This window comes from Glandiceps talaboti, chromosome 22 (assembly GCF_964340395.1).
Source record: "Glandiceps talaboti chromosome 22, keGlaTala1.1, whole genome shotgun sequence".
In the NCBI taxonomy this organism is placed as follows: domain Eukaryota; kingdom Metazoa; phylum Hemichordata; class Enteropneusta; family Spengelidae; genus Glandiceps; species Glandiceps talaboti.
This window is the reverse complement of record NC_135570.1, coordinates 2,511,133-2,535,000: the sequence shown is the minus strand read 5'-3', so window position 1 is coordinate 2,535,000 and position 23,868 is coordinate 2,511,133. Positions and strand designations below refer to the sequence as shown.

General features: G+C 37.7%; 1 protein-coding gene across 3 annotated transcripts in view; it reads left to right on the top strand.

Annotated features, from left to right (window-relative positions):
• The window catches only part of LOC144452336 (neurotrypsin-like), a 27,462-nt gene extending 3,771 nt beyond the window's left edge, over positions 1 to 23,691 (top strand). For 2 of the 3 annotated variants that reach the window (XM_078143411.1, XM_078143412.1), the window contains exons 4-24: positions 477 to 725; positions 1,758 to 2,000; positions 2,485 to 2,751; positions 3,715 to 3,954; positions 4,819 to 5,031; positions 6,310 to 6,561; positions 7,473 to 7,604; positions 8,062 to 8,217; positions 8,999 to 9,062; positions 12,589 to 12,659; positions 13,021 to 13,275; positions 14,746 to 14,868; positions 15,390 to 15,552; positions 16,398 to 16,576; positions 17,095 to 17,244; positions 17,975 to 18,205; positions 18,934 to 19,087; positions 19,460 to 19,650; positions 20,416 to 20,605; positions 21,608 to 21,879; positions 22,665 to 23,691. In XM_078143411.1, the coding sequence (XP_077999537.1) occupies positions 477 to 725; positions 1,758 to 2,000; positions 2,485 to 2,751; positions 3,715 to 3,954; positions 4,819 to 5,031; positions 6,310 to 6,561; positions 7,473 to 7,604; positions 8,062 to 8,217; positions 8,999 to 9,062; positions 12,589 to 12,659; positions 13,021 to 13,275; positions 14,746 to 14,868; positions 15,390 to 15,552; positions 16,398 to 16,576; positions 17,095 to 17,244; positions 17,975 to 18,205; positions 18,934 to 19,087; positions 19,460 to 19,650; positions 20,416 to 20,605; positions 21,608 to 21,879; positions 22,665 to 22,978 (4,109 nt within the window). In that variant the 3' untranslated portion in view covers positions 22,979 to 23,691. The remainder of the gene's footprint in view (positions 1 to 476; positions 726 to 1,757; positions 2,001 to 2,484; positions 2,752 to 3,714; positions 3,955 to 4,818; positions 5,032 to 6,309; positions 6,562 to 7,472; positions 7,605 to 8,061; positions 8,218 to 8,998; positions 9,063 to 12,588; positions 12,660 to 13,020; positions 13,276 to 14,745; positions 14,869 to 15,389; positions 15,553 to 16,397; positions 16,577 to 17,094; positions 17,245 to 17,974; positions 18,206 to 18,933; positions 19,088 to 19,459; positions 19,651 to 20,415; positions 20,606 to 21,607; positions 21,880 to 22,664) is intronic. The other variant, XM_078143413.1, reaches the window with a different exon arrangement.
• Positions 23,692 to 23,868: the final 177 nt, after the last annotated feature.

Below are 23,868 nucleotides of genomic sequence, written 5' to 3'. Positions count from 1 at the left end.
GTGAATATAATCAAATGCAGTTGACATTAATAAATCTAAACTTGATGTCATGATGTGGGATGTATGTATGAAAGTGACACACACATACACACACACACACACATAATCATAAACAGTCACACATACATGTGCAGTCACACGTACATACACATGCAGTTTGACACACACATATATAGTCACACACATACTCACACACCGGCATGCATGCATGCACACACACCCTATATATAGACACACACACACACACGCATGCATGCATGCATGCATTCATGCATGCACACACACACACACACACACACACACATGCACACACGCACATGTGCACACACATGTGCACACACACATGCACACACACACATGCACACACACATGCACACACACACACACACACACTCACACACACACACACACACACTTTAAATGTGTTCATGAAAGAAGAATCAACAATTCTTTCTATCACTTGACTTTATGAATAGGACCACTTGTACACTTTATGTTCACCAATGGTTCAGCCCTACCACTCAATAACCGAAAAACAATTGAAGGCATCTCTGTCGACGAATGTGCTCGTATGTGCATTGCGGAACAAACGTTTATGTGTAGGTCATTTGACTTCAAACCAGAAGATGAAGTTTGTTGGTTAAGTGACATGAACACAGCAGAGGTTGAATTACGGTCCAATTATCTTGGTAATCCGTACAATTATTATGAACGTAGGGAGACCAGTAAGTCAACAATTCTGGTTGCTGTCAGCTTAGCTCTGCTGCAATGCTTGCATTTCATTCATTCCACTGTCAGGTTGGCAAGAATGTAACAAGCTTTCAACAAACAATATTATCTGATGTGATCTCTCTGCAATCGTGTAGTCCATAAGGTATGCCATAGCGGGGCACCTTCATGCATATGTCAACCCCTGAATGCAAGCTTGAGGTATGGCATGATCACATCTTATGGACTACCCCAACTCTTGTCCTGTAAAATCTTTAGAAGGGGTGCTGATTATATGTGCATGGAGATTGATATTAGCTGAATGAGCTTCCTTAGGGTTACTTAGTTATATAGGAAGAGTTATCCAAATACATCAACACTAACCCTGACAGGCACCACAATGTGAAAACAAAATAAAAGTTAGATGTGAACTAATAAGGGCAATATTCTGTATTGGGTTACAGTATTGAGTTACCACTGTCTTGATAAGGCATTTGTTAGAATTACTATTTTTTGTACAGGCCATTCAAATCTTTATTTTGCTTTCTTGTTTTGTAAATGTTTTGTAACTTTGGGAAAAGGAAAGAAGAAGTGAGAGTGCTGAAAGTCAAACAATTTCATCAAGCTTTGCTTTGCTTTCACTTTTGCTTTTGCTTAACTTTAAGTAAGTTTTAAAAATGAGAGAGAGCGAGAGAGAGAGAGAGAGAGAGAGAGAGAGAGAGAGAGAGAGAGAGAGAGAGAGAGAGAGCGAGAGCAAGAGAGAGAGAGCGAGAGAGAGAGCGAGAGAGAGAGAGAGAGCGAGAGAGAGAGACAGACAGATATCTCAAGTGAGAGAGTGAAAATAAAGCACAAAAACTAAATGAACAAAAAGAAATGAAACGATAGTGGGAGAGAAGAAGAATGGAGAAAATTAAGGCTAACAGGGAGAGATTAATTGGAATGGAAAAGGAAAAGGAGAGAATAATATCATTGCCTGGTAAATTATAGTGAGGAAAATGATGAGAGACAAGCCAAATCTTATTATACTATTAATGTTTGTATTTGTACAGGTCCATTGGGTGGTTTTAGTCTGTCAGTAAATGCAGCCTTACCAGGACACAACAAGGCTCATTACCGAGATGTTACTATCACACAATGTGCTGAAAAATGTGTTACTGTTAAAGACTTCACATGCTATTCATTTGATTATGAACGTGATGGTAATCGCTGCTGGCTTAGTAACAGAAATACAAACTCTGTCAATCTAAGAACAGACTACACTGGAAACCCTTATGACTACTATGAGAGAGAAGGTAAATGACATTTGACCTTATGACCTCTATAAAGTGACATCTTTTAGTCCCAATCAATGGCTACTAAAGAGGAATCAATGTAGAAACGGATATCAAGCACTGTTGTCATGGTGATAATTACACAATATAGTAAAATCTGTGTTCACATAGTGAGATGTTTTGAGACAAATGCAACTGAGTTTAATATAATAAGCTGGAGTTGTTTCATTTTGGGGACGGGTGAGGAATAAGGATGACAAACAATTTTTGATATGAGTGGCCACATGGATTTTGATTACTATTTATTTTTGGATTTTTAATTTATAAAACAACTTTATGGTGGCTTCCTACTTGAAAAATCGATGGTGAGATGATTTTTGCTTATGTGTAGCCCTAACTAAAATACACTTCGCAGTGGTGTCATTTGTTGTTACTATGAATATGTAATTTAGCAAGGAAATCACAATTTCAATAAAACATTTGTTGTTTTGTTAATTTATGACAGATATGGAATGCTTTGTGATGTGGGACAAATCTGATTATCGTGGAACAAAATACGAGACAGTAAATGGGAATGTTTGTCAGAAGTGGACATCACAGTCACCACATACACATTTACGTACACCTGAAAACTATCCAAACAAAGGTTTAGGTGACCATAACTACTGCCGTAATCCAGATGGAGAAGAGAAAACATGGTGTTACACAACAGATCCTAATATAAGATGGGAGTTTTGTGATGTAGGTCAACCAGGACAAACTTGTAATCCTGGTAAGTTAATAACAAATAGTATTAGTAATGGTAATATGATATGTTTTGTATACAATGCCCGAGGGGAACAAACTGTGCTCAAGGGGAACGCCACTCCAGCAAATAATTATTTAAGTAATTGTAGGTGATGTAAAATCATGAAATGACTCTCCAGAACCCAAAGTTTATGAAAATGACTTATTTCACATGGAGTGGCATTCCCCTATCAGGTGATGAAATGGGAATGCAAATCTTTCCGAAACATATCTTGATATAATCTAGGTAAGGTAACATGCATAAGATACAAATTATATGATATATATCAGAATCCGTAAATATTCCACCAAATATAAATTGATTTACTTTTTAACTTTCTATAATTCTTGGGATTGGTTAAAAATGTCTTATAGCAAATCAATTACCTATAGTGACAATGAATTACATCAAAATGAAAATGAAACGCCGTCATTTAGAAAATATCACCAAAACTATTGACTAAGGAGACTGTAACATATGTCACCATCCTTCTTAAGTAGCCATATGGATGATAAATGGATATTTATTTTGGATTTTGAATTCATAAAACAACTCTAATGTGTTGTCCTACTTGAAAAAAGAATGTGAAACAACATATACCAAGTCAATGTTTGTAACTCAATAAATTGCAGACAGCTGGAAAGTATCTGAAAAGTTTGTTATTTTACGTACAATAAAAAACATTTATGCATTTGTTAATTTATTGCAATTTATTGAGTTACAAATGTGGACTTGGTATAGGTTGTTTTACATTCTCCTTTCAAGTAGGAAAACATAGTAGATTTAATACTCATTTGTCATCCGTATAGTCACTTCCAAAGGAGTGTAAAAGGTCAACAAAGGTCATCACTGTAGTTTACAGACTATGACTAAAAGTTGAGTACATGTATTAAAATTTTAACCAATCCACAACATACTTTTGACAAAAGTTATTTTGTATTGTTACAGTGTTAATGAATGTAGCAGAGAATGGTTTGGCCACGCAAAGTTCTGTCCAAACTCAGGGTGAACCTGGCCGAGCTGTTGATGGTATAGTGACAGGATCATATGCTGAAAATTCCTGTACACATACACAACTAGAAATGGAGCCGTGGTGGTTTGTTAGACTAGTGCCAACCGTAGCATCTTCAGTTATTGGCAACTATGATGTTCATAAAGTGGTTCTCTTCAACCGTGTAGACTGCTGTGGTAAGTCAAAAAATATGTCATCATTTTTCAGTATGAAAATAATAAATTACATACTTATCACGTAACATTGTGTTATTTTAGAGCATTTGTTAATTTTTTTCGACAAGTTGTTAGCATGAATATGGATGGCATAGAAATTGCGTAAGATATGAGAATACATTTGTAAATATAATATGATCCCACTCTTTTCTTTGTTCATTTGAAGAAAATATGGATGACATAAGGGGTCTCGTCAGTATGAATAAAAAATGAGTAATGACATGTCCCCTTATGTCATTCGTATTTTCAAACTCTGCAATATGAAGAAAAAAGGGAAACATAAGGGGTCATGTCAGTATGATGAATCAAAGATGAGTAATGACATGTCCCCTTATGTCATTCGTATTTTCAAACTCTGCAATATGAAGAAAAAAGGGAAACATAAGGGGTCATGTCAGTATGATGAATCAAAGATGAGTAATGACATGTCCCCTTGTGTCATTTGTATTTTCAAACTCTGCAATATGAAGAAAAAAGGGTGACATAAGGGGTCATGTCAGTATGAATCAAAGATGAGTAATGGCATGTCCCCTTATGTCATTCTTATTTTCAAGCTCTGCAATATGAAGAAAAAAGGGTGACATAAGGGGCCTTGCCAGTATGAGTCAAGGACGAGCAGAATTTGTGCCTTCTTTCCAACTGAACATTCATTAAAGTAATCAATTCTTCTACTTCTACTTTACGGTGTAAAAATCCAAAAAGGATTATTATCACACAGGTGTGCTAGGCATGGTAGGGGAAAGGCAAGAACTTAAAATCCTTACATGACAGTACTCTAAACTATATCATGCTGCTTTACACAATATATTTTCTTTCAATACACAGAGGAACGTTTGTTAAATGCAGAGGTGCGTATTGGTTCTAGTGAGAACATTCTAGAGAATGAGGTTTGTGGAGGTAGGGTTACTGCAGAACAGCTGGAAAACCCTGCTATCGTTATTGAGTGTGATCCACCAATTACTGGACATATTGTGAGTGTACAGATAATAGCAAGAGAAGAATATCTGACTCTGTGTGAAGTTCAAGTATTTGCAGCCAGTAAGTAAAGTTACAAACCTCGGTGTTCTGTGGCAAATAGCGCCCTCATGTGGTATTAAAGTGACCAAGATATAGCACCCTTATGTGATAATTAACTGGCAAACATTCCATCGACTCAGGGAACGGGTCCAATAGACCTGTTGCCGGTTCCAAGATGCATTGCGTGTCTCTCCATACAATGCCATATATTCTGTACGCACGGAGGGGTTTGCACGCGCTACTCAGGGGGATGGTTGTCACCCGACCATACCCTGGGTTCACCAGTAAAATCCCTCTCTCAGTGCCATTGACAGTGTTTAGTCTTTGTTCTATAAAATCACTCATATTCAAAGAGGTCAACATGTCTTTCCATGATTTCCTGATGAAAATGTTATTTCAAACGTAATAAAGAGAAAACAAGACTAAATGTAACAACAAAAGCGACATCCTCTTGCGCAATGCATCTTGGAACCGGAAAATCGACTATCACCCCATGTGGCAGCCTAAGTTGGTCTAGACTGGTCCGTTGCCAAAACATAATGGCAGGATCAGAAAGTCACCCATGCCAGGCATTGCAACTGTGCACACCAGGGAAACCCTTAGTGCTCCATCTCTGAGGAGCAGGCAGGGGATGTGTGTGCAGAGGGACCACTGAATATAGTGCTTCATAGTGATATATTGCCCCCAAGTGGTGATCACTACATGAAAATATAAGCACTCGTTTTAATTACCATCTATAGGGTGTATTCTGCTTTTAGAAAACTACTAGCTAGATTTAGAATTCTTCCGTGTAATATCCAAATTGAGTTAAGCAGACGGTCTACTCCTAATAAAGTTTTTACAGATGTAAGATTTAGTAAATTTTGTCTGAATATGGTAGAAGATGGAATTCATCATATAATTCTTTGTTCTCATTATACTAATGAAATAAAGGTGTTTTACTTCATTGCCATTAAACAATTCAAAGTTAAATTCCTTACATGACAAAACTACATTTTTGCATATTTTGACCTCAGTTGATAAACTTCTTCCTGGAAAATGTTGTTATGCAGTAAAGAATTGCATTGCATTGCATTGTATTGCATTGCATTGCATTGCATTGCATTGCATTGTATTGTATTGTATTGTATTGTATTGTATTGTATTGTATTGTATTGTATTGTATTGTATTGTATTGTATTGTATTGTATTGTATTGTATTGTATTGTATTGTATTGTATTGTATTGTATTGTATTGTATTGTATTGTATTACATTGTATTGTATTACATTGTATTGTATTTATTTTGTGTCCTTACAGCTGAAGCCTTGGACAGTTTTGTCATGACCCCAAATGCAGCTCTGCCTGAAAACAACAAGAAACATTTGGTTGATAAAACAGCTGAGCAGTGTGCAATGGCTTGTCTACATGAAACCAGCTTTGTTTGTCGTTCCTTTGACTTCAAACGAAGTGATCAAGTGTGTTGGTTAAGTGACAGCAATGCTGACGAGGAACCACTCAGGACTGACTGGATGGACAATCCATATGACTATTATCAAAGATTATTTGAAGGTAATCTCTGACCAGCTGCCACTAATTTATGTAGGTTTTTAGCCCCCAGACCCTAATGGGCACCACCTGAGGAGACTATTATGTCCATCTGTCTGTCCATTCATATATAACATTTCTCTGACAAGCAAGAACAGATTTTATTCAAATCTGACACAAAGGTGATGCACTATGGAGGGCATATACATGGACATTCGTTCATGACATATGTATATGACCATGTTTGTTGTAAAAATAAACTTGTTTACCCATAGAGATTCCATTCAAATCTGCCCCACATTAACTTTCTTTTAAAGTGGCTATATGGATGAGGATTGGGTATTTATTCTAGATTTTTAATTTATTAAAACACTTAATCATCATGGCTTCCTACTTGACAAACCAATGTATAACAACATATTCTAATTTGTTGTAACTCAATAAACTCAACATGTATGTAGGTTTAACAAACTATCTTACAGTCTACTGTTTAGTTTAATGTTAAAACCTCCAAAATTCTGATCAAGATCACATAACAGAGTACTGTATGAGAATGATGGTTGAAGAGACAGAGTGGTTCCTTAGTTTCATCACTTCAAATCACAGTGAATGCCTGGAAATATACAACATTGTATAATATCTCCCCTCAAATAATCAAAAAGTGTGTTAGTTACCAGGGCAACACTTCAAAACATTCAGCTGTTCTGCTGATTTGTTGTTGGATTCTACACTTGATTTTGATACATGACGCTTATCCTGATTCCACAAAATGCAAGTCTTTTATTTTGTTCATGTCAAGTTCATGTAAAAGATAATGGCTGTTGTAGAATTAGAGTTAATTTCATATATTGTACAGTAAGTTTAAGAAATGCTTGTATCAAATAAGTAAAAACAAGCAAAAGCTGAATTAATTTCTTTCAATTATTCTTAAACAGAAAATTGTTACAATGGTAACGGAGAATCATATCGAGGTGATGCATCGACAACCATTGATGACATGGAATGTGCAAACTGGTTGTCTTTAACAGACATAGCTGCAATTACACCTGACAGCCACCCTGATGCAGGTAAGGTTGCTGTGAACTCTTAACTTTACACTTTGAACTTAAGGCAATGCATGCACATGGCAAAGAGCTAGCAAGAACAATGAACGAGGTACAATTTTAAATTTGGGGCACAAAGGTCTTGTGGGGGCGAGTTGTTGTGAAATTGACACAGTGCCCTCAGTGACTGATCTGGTTTTTGGGTTGCCCTTGGTTGAAGCAGGACATGTTTGGCACATGGTGACCACATGAAGGGTGGATGGCCCACAGACAGATCATGTGATCCCAGTCCCGAGGGGCAGTTTCTGCAGTGGTGTTAAATATATTCATCAGGTCAGTAGAACATAATAAGAATTAGCTGTGATTGTATTGCAAACAGGTTTAGGTGATCTTGTATTGCCATGATGATGTGATTGCATGTATTACAAACAGGTTTGGGTGATCTTGTATTGCCATGACGATGTGATTGTATTACAAACAGGTTTAGGTGATCACAACTATTGTCGTAATCCTGATGGTGATAGAAAACCATGGTGTTATGTCACTGATGAGGAAGGTGCCTTAGATGCCTGGAAATACTGTTTATTGACGTCCTGTGATGGAAGTATATCAACTGTAGCACCAACTACTGAACAAGGTAGGAATAACATTGATTTGTCTCATTAGGAACCCAATTATACCTAGCTAATTAACAAACAAACAAACAAACAAACAAACAAAGTGGGTAAAAATGTCTCCAACCAAATCCTGTTGTGAAGGTACTAAATTCATCAGACAGATAGCTATATACTATAGTCATTATACTATGCACAACAAAGGCCCCTTAGGTCACTTGTATTTTCTTTGGCAGATAGTTATATACTATTATAGTCATTATACTATGCACGAAAAAGGCCTCTTAGGTCACTCGTAATTTCCTTGGCTGAATGAAGAGGACTATTGGGGAATAACATCTCAATACACCAATCCTTTATTTGAAGTACATTATTTGAAATAAAAAATGTCTCTCTTCATTTCCCAACATGTTGAATTTTCTATATCAGTGGCCACCCAGGTTCTAATCCTTAATTAATTAATCAGTCAAGATAAATTAATTAATTGATTAATTCAAAGGAAATTAGGAAATTCAAATTAGCCACGTGTGCCCTAATGTTAACACAGAAGGAAACAGGTTACCCTGGCAAAACCTGTGTTGTTTGGTCTGAGCATCACCCTTCTAACATTCAGATCTAGGAAATTTTTAATCAAACCTAGCTGACTCTCGGTGAATTTGAACCCAGACTACATGTAGTCACTGTGGTAAAAGGCACACAAGCCGCGAAACTGCTCGGCCACGACAAGCCTGACAGCCTAGGATAGTGATGGGATTTGTAACAATCAATTAGAATTTACGTTCTCGTATATAATTCAATTTGCAGCTCCTACAACATGCAGCACAGAACAATTCACTTGCCACAATAGCAATGCTGTAAGAGCTGCAGTGTAAGTATTAAAAAATCATACAATTTGTTAAAATATGATTTTGTTCAACTGCTAACGTGATTCTATGCATGGTGTGTGCACAGTGTGGTTATCAGATAGATGGGGTCAGTTTGTGTAAAAAACAGGGCTATGCAGTACAGTTTTTTTAAGAAAATGAAATAATAGTTACAGTTTTTAGCTCCGCTGTCAGCGAAAGCTGAAAGCGTAGCTTTAGGTATAGGTGGGTATTGAGGTATAGAGAGTAGAGTGAATCATAGGTGTCCGTCAAACTTTTATATTTTTACTATCTACTCCATAAGTGACAGTCGGAATTCTTCGATATTTGGTGTGCATGTTCCCTGGGGGGAGGCTATTCAGATTTGTTCATGCCAAGTTGATCTGTGCCATTTTCAATTTTTTATGATTTTTTTTCATAAAATGTCATTTTCATCAACTCCTTGAAAACCTCTTATTAGATTGCTTTGATATCTGGCGTGTTGATGCGCAGGGGGTAGCTTACTCAGATTTGTTAATTTCAAGTCAGCACATCCTCATTTTTATTTTTTATGATTTTTTTTTTGTAATTTGAAAAAAAAATGAATATGTTAATGAGCATAATGACCGACGCCATATTGGAAATCAGTCGACGAGACTTTAAGTAAACTGCCACTTTTCAAAAGACACTATTGACGTCAAACAAGCAATGTAATATGTGCTATAGTCATAATTCTACGCATTGGGCGCCCAAATGACAAGCGTTTGTTCGAAACAGGGTTGTAAACTTCAAATCCAATTCTGCACCCTTCTACATTATCAGCCAATCCGCAACATCCTCATTTGCATACTCTATCCTGATTCGACCAGAAGCTGAAGGTGACCTCATTCGACCGAGCGATTTTCCACAGCAAGTATCTTGAGTATCAACACAGGACGTTCTTAGTACTCACTAAAATCACACTTCAGACCCACTATAAAAGTGTGATGTTTTCAGATAACATGTAACTTGTGGTTAATTCTATATTGTCGTGCAATTTGGAATGACAGTGAACCAGAATTCAGACAACTTGCGTAAGGAAGGGCATGCCAGGCATGCGGTTGAAGTTTAAATATGGCCGACAGTTCACATGTAAAGTTAAACGACATGAACGTGTCTTGCCTTTCCAAAATGCAAATATTTGGCAAGTAAAAATAATTAAAATAAGGCCGAGTCTGCTGACAAGCGCTTGTCACTAGAACAATATGCTGCTGACAAGCGTGACCTTTGACACCCATTATGATGTGTTTTGGCGTCAAGTGTAAAACGTTCTTATTACCCTTGAAATTGATTGCACTTTATCACTTTATCAAACACCATCAGTTCTTAAAACTGTTAATTTACGTGTGATAGCTCCTGTTTTTTCCAACAACCGCGAAGTCCGCCGCGTACACACATTACATGTACACTTCACCGCCTATATGCTCCATGGCCATGGCCGCATATGTGATGTAGTACTACGTGCAACGTGTCAACAGTAAAGGTAATTAATCTAAAACAACTAAAGTTTGTTGCATCAATAACATTCATTATTGTGAAGGACAGGTAAAATGCGTATAGTTTTTGTGGTGTTGTGTGGTCTTTTTTACTTGTTTTATCCCATGTGCAGTGATGGCCTCAAAGTAATGACATACAGCTGACGACAGCTCACCGGCCGCGCAAGTTAAACGCCGAATCGTGAAATAAACATTAAATCTCAAGTACTATTAAAGCTGGGGTGGGAAACTTGAAACTACTACAGGAAAACGACACGGTGACGGTATAACTCCATTCCGGGCCTTAATTGTGTCAAAGGTACGGGTCAGTACTATAGCGCACATGTTGACGTCGACCAGGCTGTAGTACACATGTACGCTCGGCGCTTGTCACGAGAACAATATGCTGCTGACAAGCGCTTGTCACCAGACACTCCGTTAAAATAATTACAACTTTAATTTGGCTTCAGACTTTGCATTATGTTTTGCGTATCTTTCCCCGTTTTACATGTAAATCCGAAAAGATTCTCTCTCATCATGTCATCAGTGTCAGTGATCATACCGCGCGGGGTAGTCCTCGGGTGCACGAGTCTGTATTACTGACTTGACTCTAAACAATTGACTTGACTCTAAACAATTGTCAGAATCGAGTCCCGAATTCCTCCGTATGCAAGCAGGACTACGTGCGGGGCTGCTTTGAGTACGAGCGAAGTGAGGCATGTTGAGGTATTTTGTTGAGTATTATAAATATTGCGAAATGTCAAGTACAAGGTTTAAATACAATGGAATGATGAAAAAAATGGCAGAGTCTGCTGACAGGCGCCGGTCACAAAAAACACTGTGAATTAAAATATCAGACGATGTACATGTATGTATTAATCGCCGACAATCCACCCGTATGCACGAGGGACTAACCCGGAAGCAAGTCGTTGTCAGCCATACGTTACAGTGGTAACATCGTCCGAGAAATCGCTGCGTTCAGAGTGTCACTGTCATTATTCACAGAATTGTTGTTTTCGAGTGAAAACCCGTCTTGAATTGTATAACTCTAACAAATGAAGACATGTCAAGTTATATTTTGAAAGTTGTATCGCTAGTTTGAGACGATTTTCTCACGTACTATAGTACTATCGAGGCTTACTTGGAAGTAGTAGGACCTTCCAGTTCATCGGGAAGTTTAGCCAGTCCGATAATTCTTTCTGGTTTAGTTTACAACACTTTTGATCACGCAGATTTTGTTGTTGTGATGAAAAGAAATTAAAAAAAAGATCATTTCAACCATTTCTTTGTGTTTTCTTTGTGAAAGGTAACCGAACATGAACGAGTGTTACCACTGTAACGTATGGCTGAGAATGACTCTCTTCCGGGTACTTGAGATTGTCGCCGTACGGAAACTAAGATGGCGACATTTCTACATTTCTTCACTATATATATCTACCACAACTAGAACAAGTTGAATGTTGTTGACTTTGTAAATTTGTTAGAAAATTGAAATTCAAATTGCCTCAAAATTATTTTAGATCCCTAGTTTATTTCATTCTTCATTAAAATTTTCCAGGGTTACAGCTGTAAGACACTGGAATTACTTATACCCAACCTCAAAATCCTCTTTTTTTCTTTTTCTTGTGTGCATTTCCCAGTCATTTTTTTCTGAGATTTTGTGCAATTTTTCATAACAGTAGATTTTTGTTATAAAATGGTGACTATGGTATAAAAGTACAATACATTACCAACTTCTGTGTAAAATGTGTTTTATAGTGAGACGTCATATGAAACCACTAACCACTTTATTGCATCGCTAAAACAAAACTGCATAGTGACTCGAAGAGCTGAAGACCTGAACCACTTCTACATGTCACCAAAATAAAAAATTAAATTAAAAAAAAAACAGCGGAGCTATTCTGACCGATAGGTCGCTTGTTAGATATTCATTTTGAAGTTTTACTGCAGTGTATGACAAATAAAATGGGTGATTATTGAAAATACTGTGTGCCAATTAACACACATACAAATGTAGATTATTCTGTTTTTACTTCAGTTGTATTCCATCAGTTTGGGTTTGTGATGGAGAAGACGATTGTGGAGATGGCTCTGATGAACTGGAGTGTGGTAAGAAATATATGCTATCAGCAAACTAAGATAAACACAAACTAAAAACAATGTTTATGTGAAGGGCTGTAAGCAGCAAAAATCTACCTGAGTTCCCCAGTCATTTTACCAGGGTTCCCCACCAAAATTATAGTATAATGTATTTGAAACTATGTCAGTTTTACCATATTCCCCCCTTTCTGTCACTGGGGTTCCCCAACCTTGGTAAAAACACTGAAAAAGAATGTCCCATGTGGTAGATTACAATAGTGGGGTATAGCGATGCCTTAGTCACATGGATATACCCAGATATGGAGATAGTGTAAACAGTAAATGAGGGCAGTATTCATGAGTGATGTCTATATTTGTCTTTGGTTCACAGTGAATCCTCTGGATGACTTCAGGATATTTCCAGACCATGCTATCTACCAGAATGAGGCTGGTTATCAGGGATTGACTCCAGTACAGTGTGCCAAGAAGTGTATTGATGAGATGTCCTTCATTTGTCGTTCTTTTGATTACAATAAAGTCACAGAAGAATGTGATTTGAGTAGTCAAAATAGAGGTTCAGTTGGAGGACTTCAGACTGTTACTGAGGGGAATACATATGACCATTATGAAAGGATATCACAAACAGGCAAGTCTGATCATGAATCTTATTGGCTGGCTGGATGGCTGGCTGGCTGGCTGGTTGGTTGGTTGGTTGGTTGGTTGGTTGGTTGGTTGTTGACATGGCTGATGGATTAGTTGTTTGGTTGTTGTTTAGTTGGTGGGCGGTTGATGGATTGATTGATTGGTTGGTTGGTTGGTGGGTGGGGTTGGTTGATGGATGGATTGGTTGGTTGGTTGGTGGGTGGGGTTGGTTGATGGATTGATTGATTGGTTGGTTGGTTGGTTGGTGGGGTTGGTTGATGGATTGGTTGGTTGATGGATTGATTGGTGGGTTGGTGGTTGGTTGATGGATTGATTGATTGGTTGGTGGGTGGGGTTGGTTGATGGATTGATGGATTGGTTGGTTGGTTGGTGGGTGGGGTTGGTTGATGGATTGATGGATTGGTTGGTTGGTTGGTGGGTGGGGTTGGTTGATGGATTGGTTGGTTGATGGATTGATTGGTGGGTTGGTGGTTGGTTGATGGATTGATTGATTGGTTGGTGGGTGGGGTTGGTTGATGGATTGATTGATTGGTTGGTGGGTGGGGTTGGTTGATGGATTGGTTGGTTGGTTGGTGGGTGGGGTTGGTTGATGGATTGATTGGTGGGTTGGTGGTTGGTTGATGGATTGATTGATTGGTTGGTGGGTGGGGTTGGTTGATGGATTGATTGATTGGTTGGTGGGTGGGGTTGGTTGATGGATTGATTGATTGGTTGGTGGGTGGGGTTGGTTGATGGATTGGTTGGTTGGTTGGTGGTTGGTTGATGGATTGATTGGTTGGTTGGTGGGTGGGGTTGGTTGATGGATGGATTGGTTGGTTGGTTGGTGGGTGGGGTTGGTTGATGGATTGATTGATTGGTTGGTTGGTTGGTGGGTGGGGTTAGTTGATGGATTGATTGGTTGGTGGGTGGGGTTGGTTGATGGATTGGTTGGTTGGTTGGTTGGTTGGTGGGTGGGGTTGGTTGGTTGATGGATTGATTGGTTGGTTGGTGGGTGGGGTTGGTTGATGGATTGATTGATTGATTGGTTGGTTGGTGGGTGGATGGGTGATTGGTTGGTTGATGGATTTATTTGTTGATTGGTATTTGGATTTTTGGTTGGTTGATTAGTTGGTGGTGTGTGGGATGATTGATGGATGGATGGATTGAATGATTAATTGATCTATTCATTGATTGATTGAATGATTGATTTCTGGGATGGTTTATCAGTTGGTTGGTTACCGGTAATTGATTGAATAAATGAATGATTGATTGATTCATTGGTTTGCTGACTGATTGGTTGATTAATGAAAGATGGATATTTTAGTTAAAAAGCTGACACATTTATAGTGCAAAAAGATACATTCTTTTTGCAAAGTAAAATAAAATGCCTTGGGCACACCTCACAGATTGGCAAACCCCTCTTAGAAGACCAATAAGGATGGAATGACACATCTTACATGTTGTTTTCATGCAGCTAACTGTGAAGACCTTGGTAGTGGACCATATCATCCATGTCCTAATGGACGCTGTATTTTGGAAACATGGCTGTGTGATGGTGACAATGACTGTGGTGATTTCACAGATGAACAGAATTGTGGTAAGAATATGGCTGGGTATTTCATTTTTGATTAAAAGAACTTGCTTTTGGCATTCGTAAAGTCAAATTCCAGAGTCGGATTTTCATTGATGTACATTATAAAATTATCTTCAGCAAGATCAGTATATATGCAAATCACCTTAGAATATATACAAACTTCACCTTCAGGTTATCTATCTACAATTCATTGCAGTATATATGCAAATCATCTTGGCATATGCAAATTCACATTCAAGGTGTTTCTCTGCAACCAAATCACATCTGTATATATGCAAATCTCAGTATATATGCAAGTGTCACGATCAGGGTATTCTTCAGCCACATCTTCTCCGTTGAAATGTAAATGACCTCAGCATATATGTAAATTTCACTTTCAAATTACCACTTGGTCATCGTATATGCAAATTGCCTCATTATATATGCAGATTTTACTGTTAAGGTATATATCTACAACAAGATCACCTCGCAAGTCTCCTGTAATTTCTAATTGTGATTAAAGGGGAAACATTCATATTTTGTAGGCACTGTTGAACCACTACCGGTACAAGTACGCCTAGCTGATGGGTCATCTGATAATGAAGGACGTGTGGAGGTATTTTACCTGGGAATTTGGGGTGTTATCTGTGATGATGAATGGGACATCAATGATGCCCATGTCATCTGCAAACAGCTTGGCTATGAACAGTAAGTTATCAGTGCACAATATATTGAAAGACAAAAGATTGTATAGTTTGGCCACTAGGTGTGCTGTTTAGGAGCTCTTATTGGTTTGAAAGTGGTAGCTTGAGAAGTGATAATAGTTAATTCAGCATGTTTCCATAGTTTGACAATTCAGACAAAAGATTATATAGTTTGGCCACTAGGTGTGCTGTTTGGGGGCTTCTATTGGATCAGCTGGGGGGGGGGGGGGCAGACTGCAGAGAAATCTATACCCTTTTCAAACTTGTACAAAAGCAAGTTACCTACCCCTTTCCAGACACCACATGGATATTGAACTTCCAATTTCAACCCTATGAATCATTGATATGAGACCCTTTTCCTGGAGATCCATTTCAGACAAAAGAAATTCAAAAGGCACATATCCATATACTGTGCAAGTTATAATTGTTTTGTATGGGGAGTACCATATACTGTGCATGTTGTAATTGTTTTGTATTGGGAGTACCATATACTGTGCATGTTGTAATTGTTTTGTATGGGGAGTACCATATACTGTGTAAGTTATAATTGTTTTGTATGGGGAGTACCCATATACTGTGCAAGTTATAATTGTTTTGTATGGGGAGTACCATATACTGTGCACGTTATAATTGTTTTGTATGGGGAGTACCATATACTGTGCAAGTTATAATTGTTTTGTATGGGGAGTACTCATATACTGTGCACGTTATAATTGTTTTGTATGGGGAGTACCCATATACTGTGCACGTTATAATTGTTTTGTATTGTGTATTACAACAGATAAAAAACAGAATCTGGCTAATAATTAAACAGTTTTACATATCAACATTTCTATTACTTTGTGACAGAGGTGCTTTGTCAGCTGTTGGCAATTCAGCCTATGGTGAAGGCAACGGTGTATTCCTATTGGATGATGTACAGTGTACTGGTAGTGAGGCATCCATTGAACAGTGTGCACATGCTGGTTGGTCAACAAATAACTGTGCTGCTGATGAAGTTGCTGGTGTTGTTTGCATGACTGATGATGGTAAGATGTTGCTATGGTGACTGAGTTAAAGGTCACCACAGACAATTTCTAATTGATGCATGGTATTATTTGCATGACTTATGATGGTAACATGTTACCATGGAGACCACCAGATCAGACGTCGATCTACATGGCAAATTCTTATTGATGGTGTTGTTTGTGTGATTTATGATGGTGAGATATCGTTATGGAGATCATCAGGTCAAAGGTCGATCTCTAAGGAACACTTTTATTGGCCTTAGTATTGTGTTGATATTCAAAAGTATTCTTGTTCACAAATGGCTTGCTCTGAAAGTTACTTCTTCTGGACAGAATTCAAATAACTTGTTAGTTTTTAAAGTTCATTACATTTTTCATTTCTGTACTTACTACCAGTAACAATCAAAGACAAACAAATTAATGACTATGGCCCTTAAGTACTCAGAGACTTAATATCGTTAAAGTTTGAAATGATTTGTCCTTTAACATGTTAAGTGCATTCTTTTTTTCTGAAAGTTCTCCACTCTTCAAATTTACAGTTAGTATATGTGATGATGATCAGTTTGCCTGTGCTGGGGGAATGAGGTGTATTCCATCAGTCTGGGTGTGTGATGGTGACAATGATTGTGGTGACCATTCTGATGAACAGAACTGTGAAAGCACTACAACAGCAAGACCATCCAGTAATGGTGAGGAATCTCAGATAACATTAATAATGTTACTAATAATGACAATTCTACTCACAAAGTCATCACAATTTTGGATGCAAATACCAAATTTTGATGATGTCTTGTCAGCATTGTTAGGTGAAAATTAACTTTTTTCAAGAAATTTTTTTGACTCTGTGAGTAGAAATTTTCACTACTAACTATGAAACCAGGGTCTATGAACAGTCATTCTCACAATAATAATTATGTTATGTTTTGTATAGCACTTTTCCACACTATATGATATTACCCCTGGCATTGACCTGTAGTAACACAGTAACCAGTTACATTTTCCTGACTCCCAGAGAAGTGCAATCCGTTACAGCCTCTGTAAAGTATTCACATTATAACCTCTATCCTACCAGGTCTCCAATTATACAGCTAGGTTGACCTGGGCACAATGGTGGTTCAAGTCTTGTCTACCTGCAACTTGCAACCTGCAACCTGCAGATTCTAAGCCAGCAGCTCTAAGCATGTGACCGTCATCACTTCACATTATTTATAAGCCAAAATAAAGTAGGCCAAATGTGAACAATTGATTTTTTTTAAAATTAAAAATGTAATTTGAATTTTTTTTTTTAAATTGAAAAGTAGTATCTTTGCTAACTTATATGGATGTGCCAAATTATACATTCACAGCATATAGTACAGTTAGTAATGTAATATACAGAATGTGAACCTATGAACAGGTGTCTTTGTTTTTTTCCAACAGAGTGTACATTTGAATTTGATATGGACAGGAAGGGTGATGATTTGATAGATGCAGCAGATAATGTAGTTGCAGACTCTGCTGAATGTTGTCTATCTTGTCGTAACTACATTGGTTGTAAAGCCTGGACGTTTGATAAGAGACCAGGACCCACATTTGGTCACTGTGCCCTAAAGGGTGACACACCATCAGGATTTGTATCTGATTGTTGTGACTCTGGTGTTCTTGTCAATGGTATGTTATGACCCAAATTTGATAATAATAGACTTTATATTCAGACTCGATATCCTCATAGATAAAAGCCTTTTTTTCCCCTGAGGGTCAATATATGATAAGTACAACATTTTTATAGTTGAAATAAGCTCAACCAAACGTAATTTTGAGGACCCAGGAATTCAGATGCAAAAAAGTCCATAGCAACCATAAAAATGTCTGTAGGAAATGGAAAATTGAGTTGTTGCTCTTTTCAAAACCGAATATAGTATGGGTGGCCAGGAAATATGATTTTAAGTCCATAGCAACTGTAAAATGTGTATAGAATGCCACTCAAGGAAATACAGACAATTTCATAAACATGGGTTCTGGAGAGTCATTTCATAATGTTACATCACCTACAATTACTTGCAATTTCAGAGAAACATCAAATTGATCTTGTGGCTTTATAGGGTATCTTTGCTTTAGGCTATTGCATCATGGGAGTCAGCAGAAATAATGTATTCAAGTTACACAATGAATATTCATGAGAGATGTTTTTACCCTGAAGTGTATAGGCACTAAGGACTCATGCACATTCTCTACTCTAAGTAATTGTAGGTTATGTAACATCATGAAATTACTCTCCAAAACCCATTGTTTTGAAAATGTGGTGTTCTCCTTAAAATGCACTTACATCCAGCCTCTTCTGATATAGAAAACGTTTATGCTTTATGGCAAAAGATTTGAATTTAATTTTTTTTTTTCAGAACCAGTTTCATATGCTGATGTCCGATTAGTAGGAGGTGCAGGACCTAATGAAGGTAGACTTGAAGTGTTACATAATGGTGAATGGGGAACTGTATGTGATGATAACTTCAGTGAACTCAGTGCACAAGTTGTGTGTAGACAGCTGGGAATCAGGTAGGAGTAACATTTTATTGGTGGGGGTGGGGGGTGGGGGTGGGGGTGGGGTAGTCATGTGAAGGTTTATATGCTTAGGGATGAACTATTTAATATGGGAATGGGGTTTCTGTTCAGTCTTGAAGTCTTGTTTGCTAAGGGATAAACTATTTGATATGGGGGCTCATGGAGATTAACTTGCTTAGGATAAACCATTTCATATGGGGGTGCAATATGAATCAACAGCCCTGGGGTGGGGGTGGAGGGTGGGGGGACGGGACGTAATAGCCATCTACTAAGCATTCTCATAGCCAGGCACTAAGTGTATACTAGACTAGTGCAATGCAGTTTGCAGAGACTTTTAAATTAATGTTATGTATTTTTCTTTGCAAGTGGGATGGTACATTTCCATGCACAGGCCCACTTTGGACAGGGTATAGGGACAATTTGGATTGATGATGTAGCTTGCACTGGCAGTGAGAGTTACCTTGAACAGTGTGGCAGAACTGAATGGGGTGAACATAACTGTGGACATAATGAAGATGTAGGAGTGACTTGTGGTGTTCCACCTCCTCCAACATTAGGTAATTAAGACTACCATACAATGTTATACAAACACTTGATGTGGTGTTCCACCTCCTCCAATACTAGGTAAGACTACCATACAGTGTTATACAAACACTTGATGTAGTGTTCCACCTCCTCCAACACTAGGTAATTAAGACAACCATACAATGTTATACAAACACTTGATGTGGTGTTCCACCTCCTCCAACACTAGGTAATTAAGACTATCGTACAATGTTATACAAATACTTGATGGGGTGGAACACTAGGTAAGACTACCATACAGTGTTATACAAACACTTGATGTGGTGTTCCACCCCCTCAAACACTAGGTGAGCAGGGTAGGACTTGTAAGACTTACATTTACAGACAAAAGACCTAACATATTGTACACTTCTGGTGTTCCATCACCTCCGTCACTATAGTAAGATAATCTCTATTAGAAGATACAGACATTCATGTCATACTATCAGCCTAACTCCTAGCAAGCCATCCACATAATAGATCAAACATATTGTCTTGTGTTGGCCTGTTCAAACAACCAATTCCACTGTCTTGCTACATTCATTCATTCATTCATTTTATTGCCAATTTTTAAAGTAAGTTACAATTACAAAATGACAGGAAATAAATAAACAAATTGGCAATTTGGAGTCAATGAATGAATGAATGAATGAATCCTGTCCCCTTCAAGACACATCAGATCTTTCTATAAGCCTGGAATGGTATTACCGGTACTCAGTAAAATAATTATCATAATGACATTTCTATTTTCTGTGCAGCACCTGGAGTGTGTGGTACAAAGACAATCAATTCCCTCGGTCCATTTTTACGTATTGTTGGTGGTGATCAAGCAGAACCTGGTGAATGGCCATGGCAGATTGCCCTGAGACTGAAAGGATCAGGACATTACTGTGGTGGTACAGTTATCAATGAATATTATGTAGTGACTGCTGCCCACTGCTTTGAAAGGTAAGATTCAGATTCAGAGTCATATGGTGATCCATTTGAACTGTACAGCTTCACTCACTGCTTTGAAAGGTAAGATTCAGATTCAGAGTCATATGATGATCCCTTTGAACTGTACAGCTTCACTTACTGCTTTGAAAGGTAAGATTCAGATTCAGAGTCACATGGTGATCCTTTTGAACTGTACAGCTATTTGTCATTATTAGCTAGTTATTATGAATCCTGCATTTGAAAACCAATCATTGACATCCCATGTATCACTCTCTTAAAGCCATAACAGTGTTGCCCAGGACACAAAATGGCTGACTTTATGTTTAGGTTCTGTTTCCATAGTTATCATGCTGTGTAACACCGTCAACACAAATACTGTCAAATGTTTTTTGCTTATAAATGTGCAATCTTTAGGCATACAAAAACCATTTGTACAAAAACAAGAAGTCAGATATTGGGGGGGGGGGGGGGGGGGGAATAAGGTGAAAATAAAACCTCCATGACAATGCTGTGTATGGCAGTTTGAATTTCCCACATTTGCATAGATTACCCAGAATGCCCTCTTGTTTAATAACTGAAACAATAGAGCTCTTGTCGGTTCCAAGATGCATTGCGTATCTCTCCATAGAATGCCATGTATTATGTACATGCTGTAGGCTTTGCACATGCTACTCAGGCACCCTCACTCAGAGGTGGATGTCACCTGACCATACCCTAGGGTACCAAACCCAGCTGGGTTCACCCGTAAAATTCCTCTCTGTCATTGATGGCATTTAGTCGTTGTTCTATAAAATCACTCATAATTAAAGAGGTCAACATGTCTTTCCATTTCACAACAAATATGTTACTTCAAATGTAATAAAGACGAAATAAGACTAAATGTAACAGTACACTCTTGTGCAGTGTGTGCATCTTGGAACCAGAAAATTGACTATAGCTGTTAGGATTGTTTTTGTAGAACACTAGCCAACCTCTTCTGGAAAAACCAAAACTTGTATTTGTCTGTTGATCTAGATATGGCAAGGACAGTTTCATCGTAAGAGTTGGTGACCATGACAACGAGGTGGACGAAGGACGTGAACAAGAATTTGACATTGAATGTTTATATCTTCATGAAGGATACAATTCTGATACTACTAATAATGATATAGCAGTGTTGAAGTTACAACCTAAGAATGGACGTGGTGTTCTCTTTGATAATTATGCTATGCCTGCATGTCTGCCAACCAGTGCTACTCAGTTTCTTGCAGAACATGAATGTTGGGCGTCAGGATGGGGAAGTACAGGTAGGACTTTTGAAATTGAATACTAGTATATAACTTAAATTGGAATGCAACTCCAGGAAATGAAGTCATTTTCTTAAACTATGGGTTCTGGAAAGCCATTTCATGATTCTACATCACCTACAATTACTTGCAATTTCAGAGAAACATCAAGTTGATCTTGTGCATGTATAGGGTATCTTTGCTTTGGGCTATTGCATCATGGGAGTCAGCAGATATAATATATTCAAATTCCACATTGAATATTCATGAATCCCAAGTGCCTATACCCTTCAGTGTAAAACGCCTCTCATGAATATTCAGTGATGTCATTGTGGAGCCTCATGACGTTTGAAAATCGAATGCATTTCATTGCATTTGAGGTACCTTGGGAAACATGCATTAAATCTGTGATTCACATTAATTAAATTGGTCCGTCTTTCCAAAATATTTTTAGACAATTAGGAATTGAACAATGATATCCCACTAAATATGGAGAGAGGTTGTCAAAATATTGCATAATTAATTCATTTGGAGTTGATAATAGTATCACATGTCTTTGCCCATCTCAGGTGAAGTTAGGTCAATCCCCAAACTGCCCCTGGTCTGTGACGAGATTTCACTCGGGGCACCCTGAGTGTGACATCAAGTAATAATCAAATGCAACTCTGGGCAACTTGAGGTGCTTCAAGGCTCCTAGGTTTGCATAACTGAACTCACCCCTGGAGTATACCACACTGACACTCCCTGCACATCAAAGGGTTCTGTTTTATAGTACCATTCTGAAATAAATTCTGCTATTTTTGTAGGCACTGAGTATCCTGCTAAACTACGCGAGGCTGTGACACCATTGATATCCACAGATGACTGTAATCTTCCAACTGGCTATGCTGGTAAAGTAACTGACCAAATGATATGTGCTGGGTTCATGCGTGGTGGTACTGATTCCTGCCAGGGAGATAGTGGCGGTCCCTTGGTTTGTGAACGCAATGGTGTATGGACACTATGGGGTGTCACTTCCTGGGGTTATGGCTGTGGTAGAGCTAACTATCCAGGTGTCTACTCCAGAGTATCAGAATTTGTTACTTGGATAAATGAACAAATGGCTCGGGGCACATGTTAGTGTCAAAACCTTGAAAAATTTGAACGTATCACCTTTGATTTTTAAAATTTGAATGCTACCACCTTTGATCTTTAAAATTTGCCAATTTGAAAATGTCGTCTTTGACCTTTACAATTTGCATATTTTGAAAATGGCACTTCTGATTTTGAAAAATTTACATTTTTGGATGAAATGTGAGGATGAAAATAAAATTAGCAAGGTTCAGTAACTTTAAGAAATTGTTAATATTTGAAAAAATTAAGGCAAATTTTTGTCCAGGGGCTTCAATTTTTACAATGATCATGTTTCTCTTGTGCAAATTACTAGAATGTCTAAAAGACTGACCAAGATAAAGTGGGGTATTAATTAAAGTGGTCATATTGATGATGATTGCGTATTAACTGTGGATTTTTAATCTGTAAAACAATTTTATCATGGCTTCCTACTCGAAAAATAAGTGTGAAACAACATTGACAAAGTCCTTGTTTATAAATCATTAAATTGCAAAAATTAATAAATGTTTAAAATACGTACAATAACAAACTTTTTACAATTTTTTCAGCTTTTTGCAACGTATTGAGTTACAAACACAAACTTTACCAATGTTGTTTCACATTGATTTTTCAAGTAGGAAGCCATGATAAAATTGTTTTATAAATTAAAAACCCAAAATAAATACCCCAATCCTCATCCATATAGCCACTTTAAATAACTTACGAAGTTTTCTCACTTGTATGGAATACAAATAAAATTTCAGCACGATTTTGCTTTCTGGTAAAATGTTGTAGAACTTTTATTATTTCTCATGATTTATTTTGTTATATTATCACTTGACCTCATCAACTTAAATCATTTTCAGATTGTACACAGGACATTTCATACATATATGAACATACCGAGTTAGCTGAATA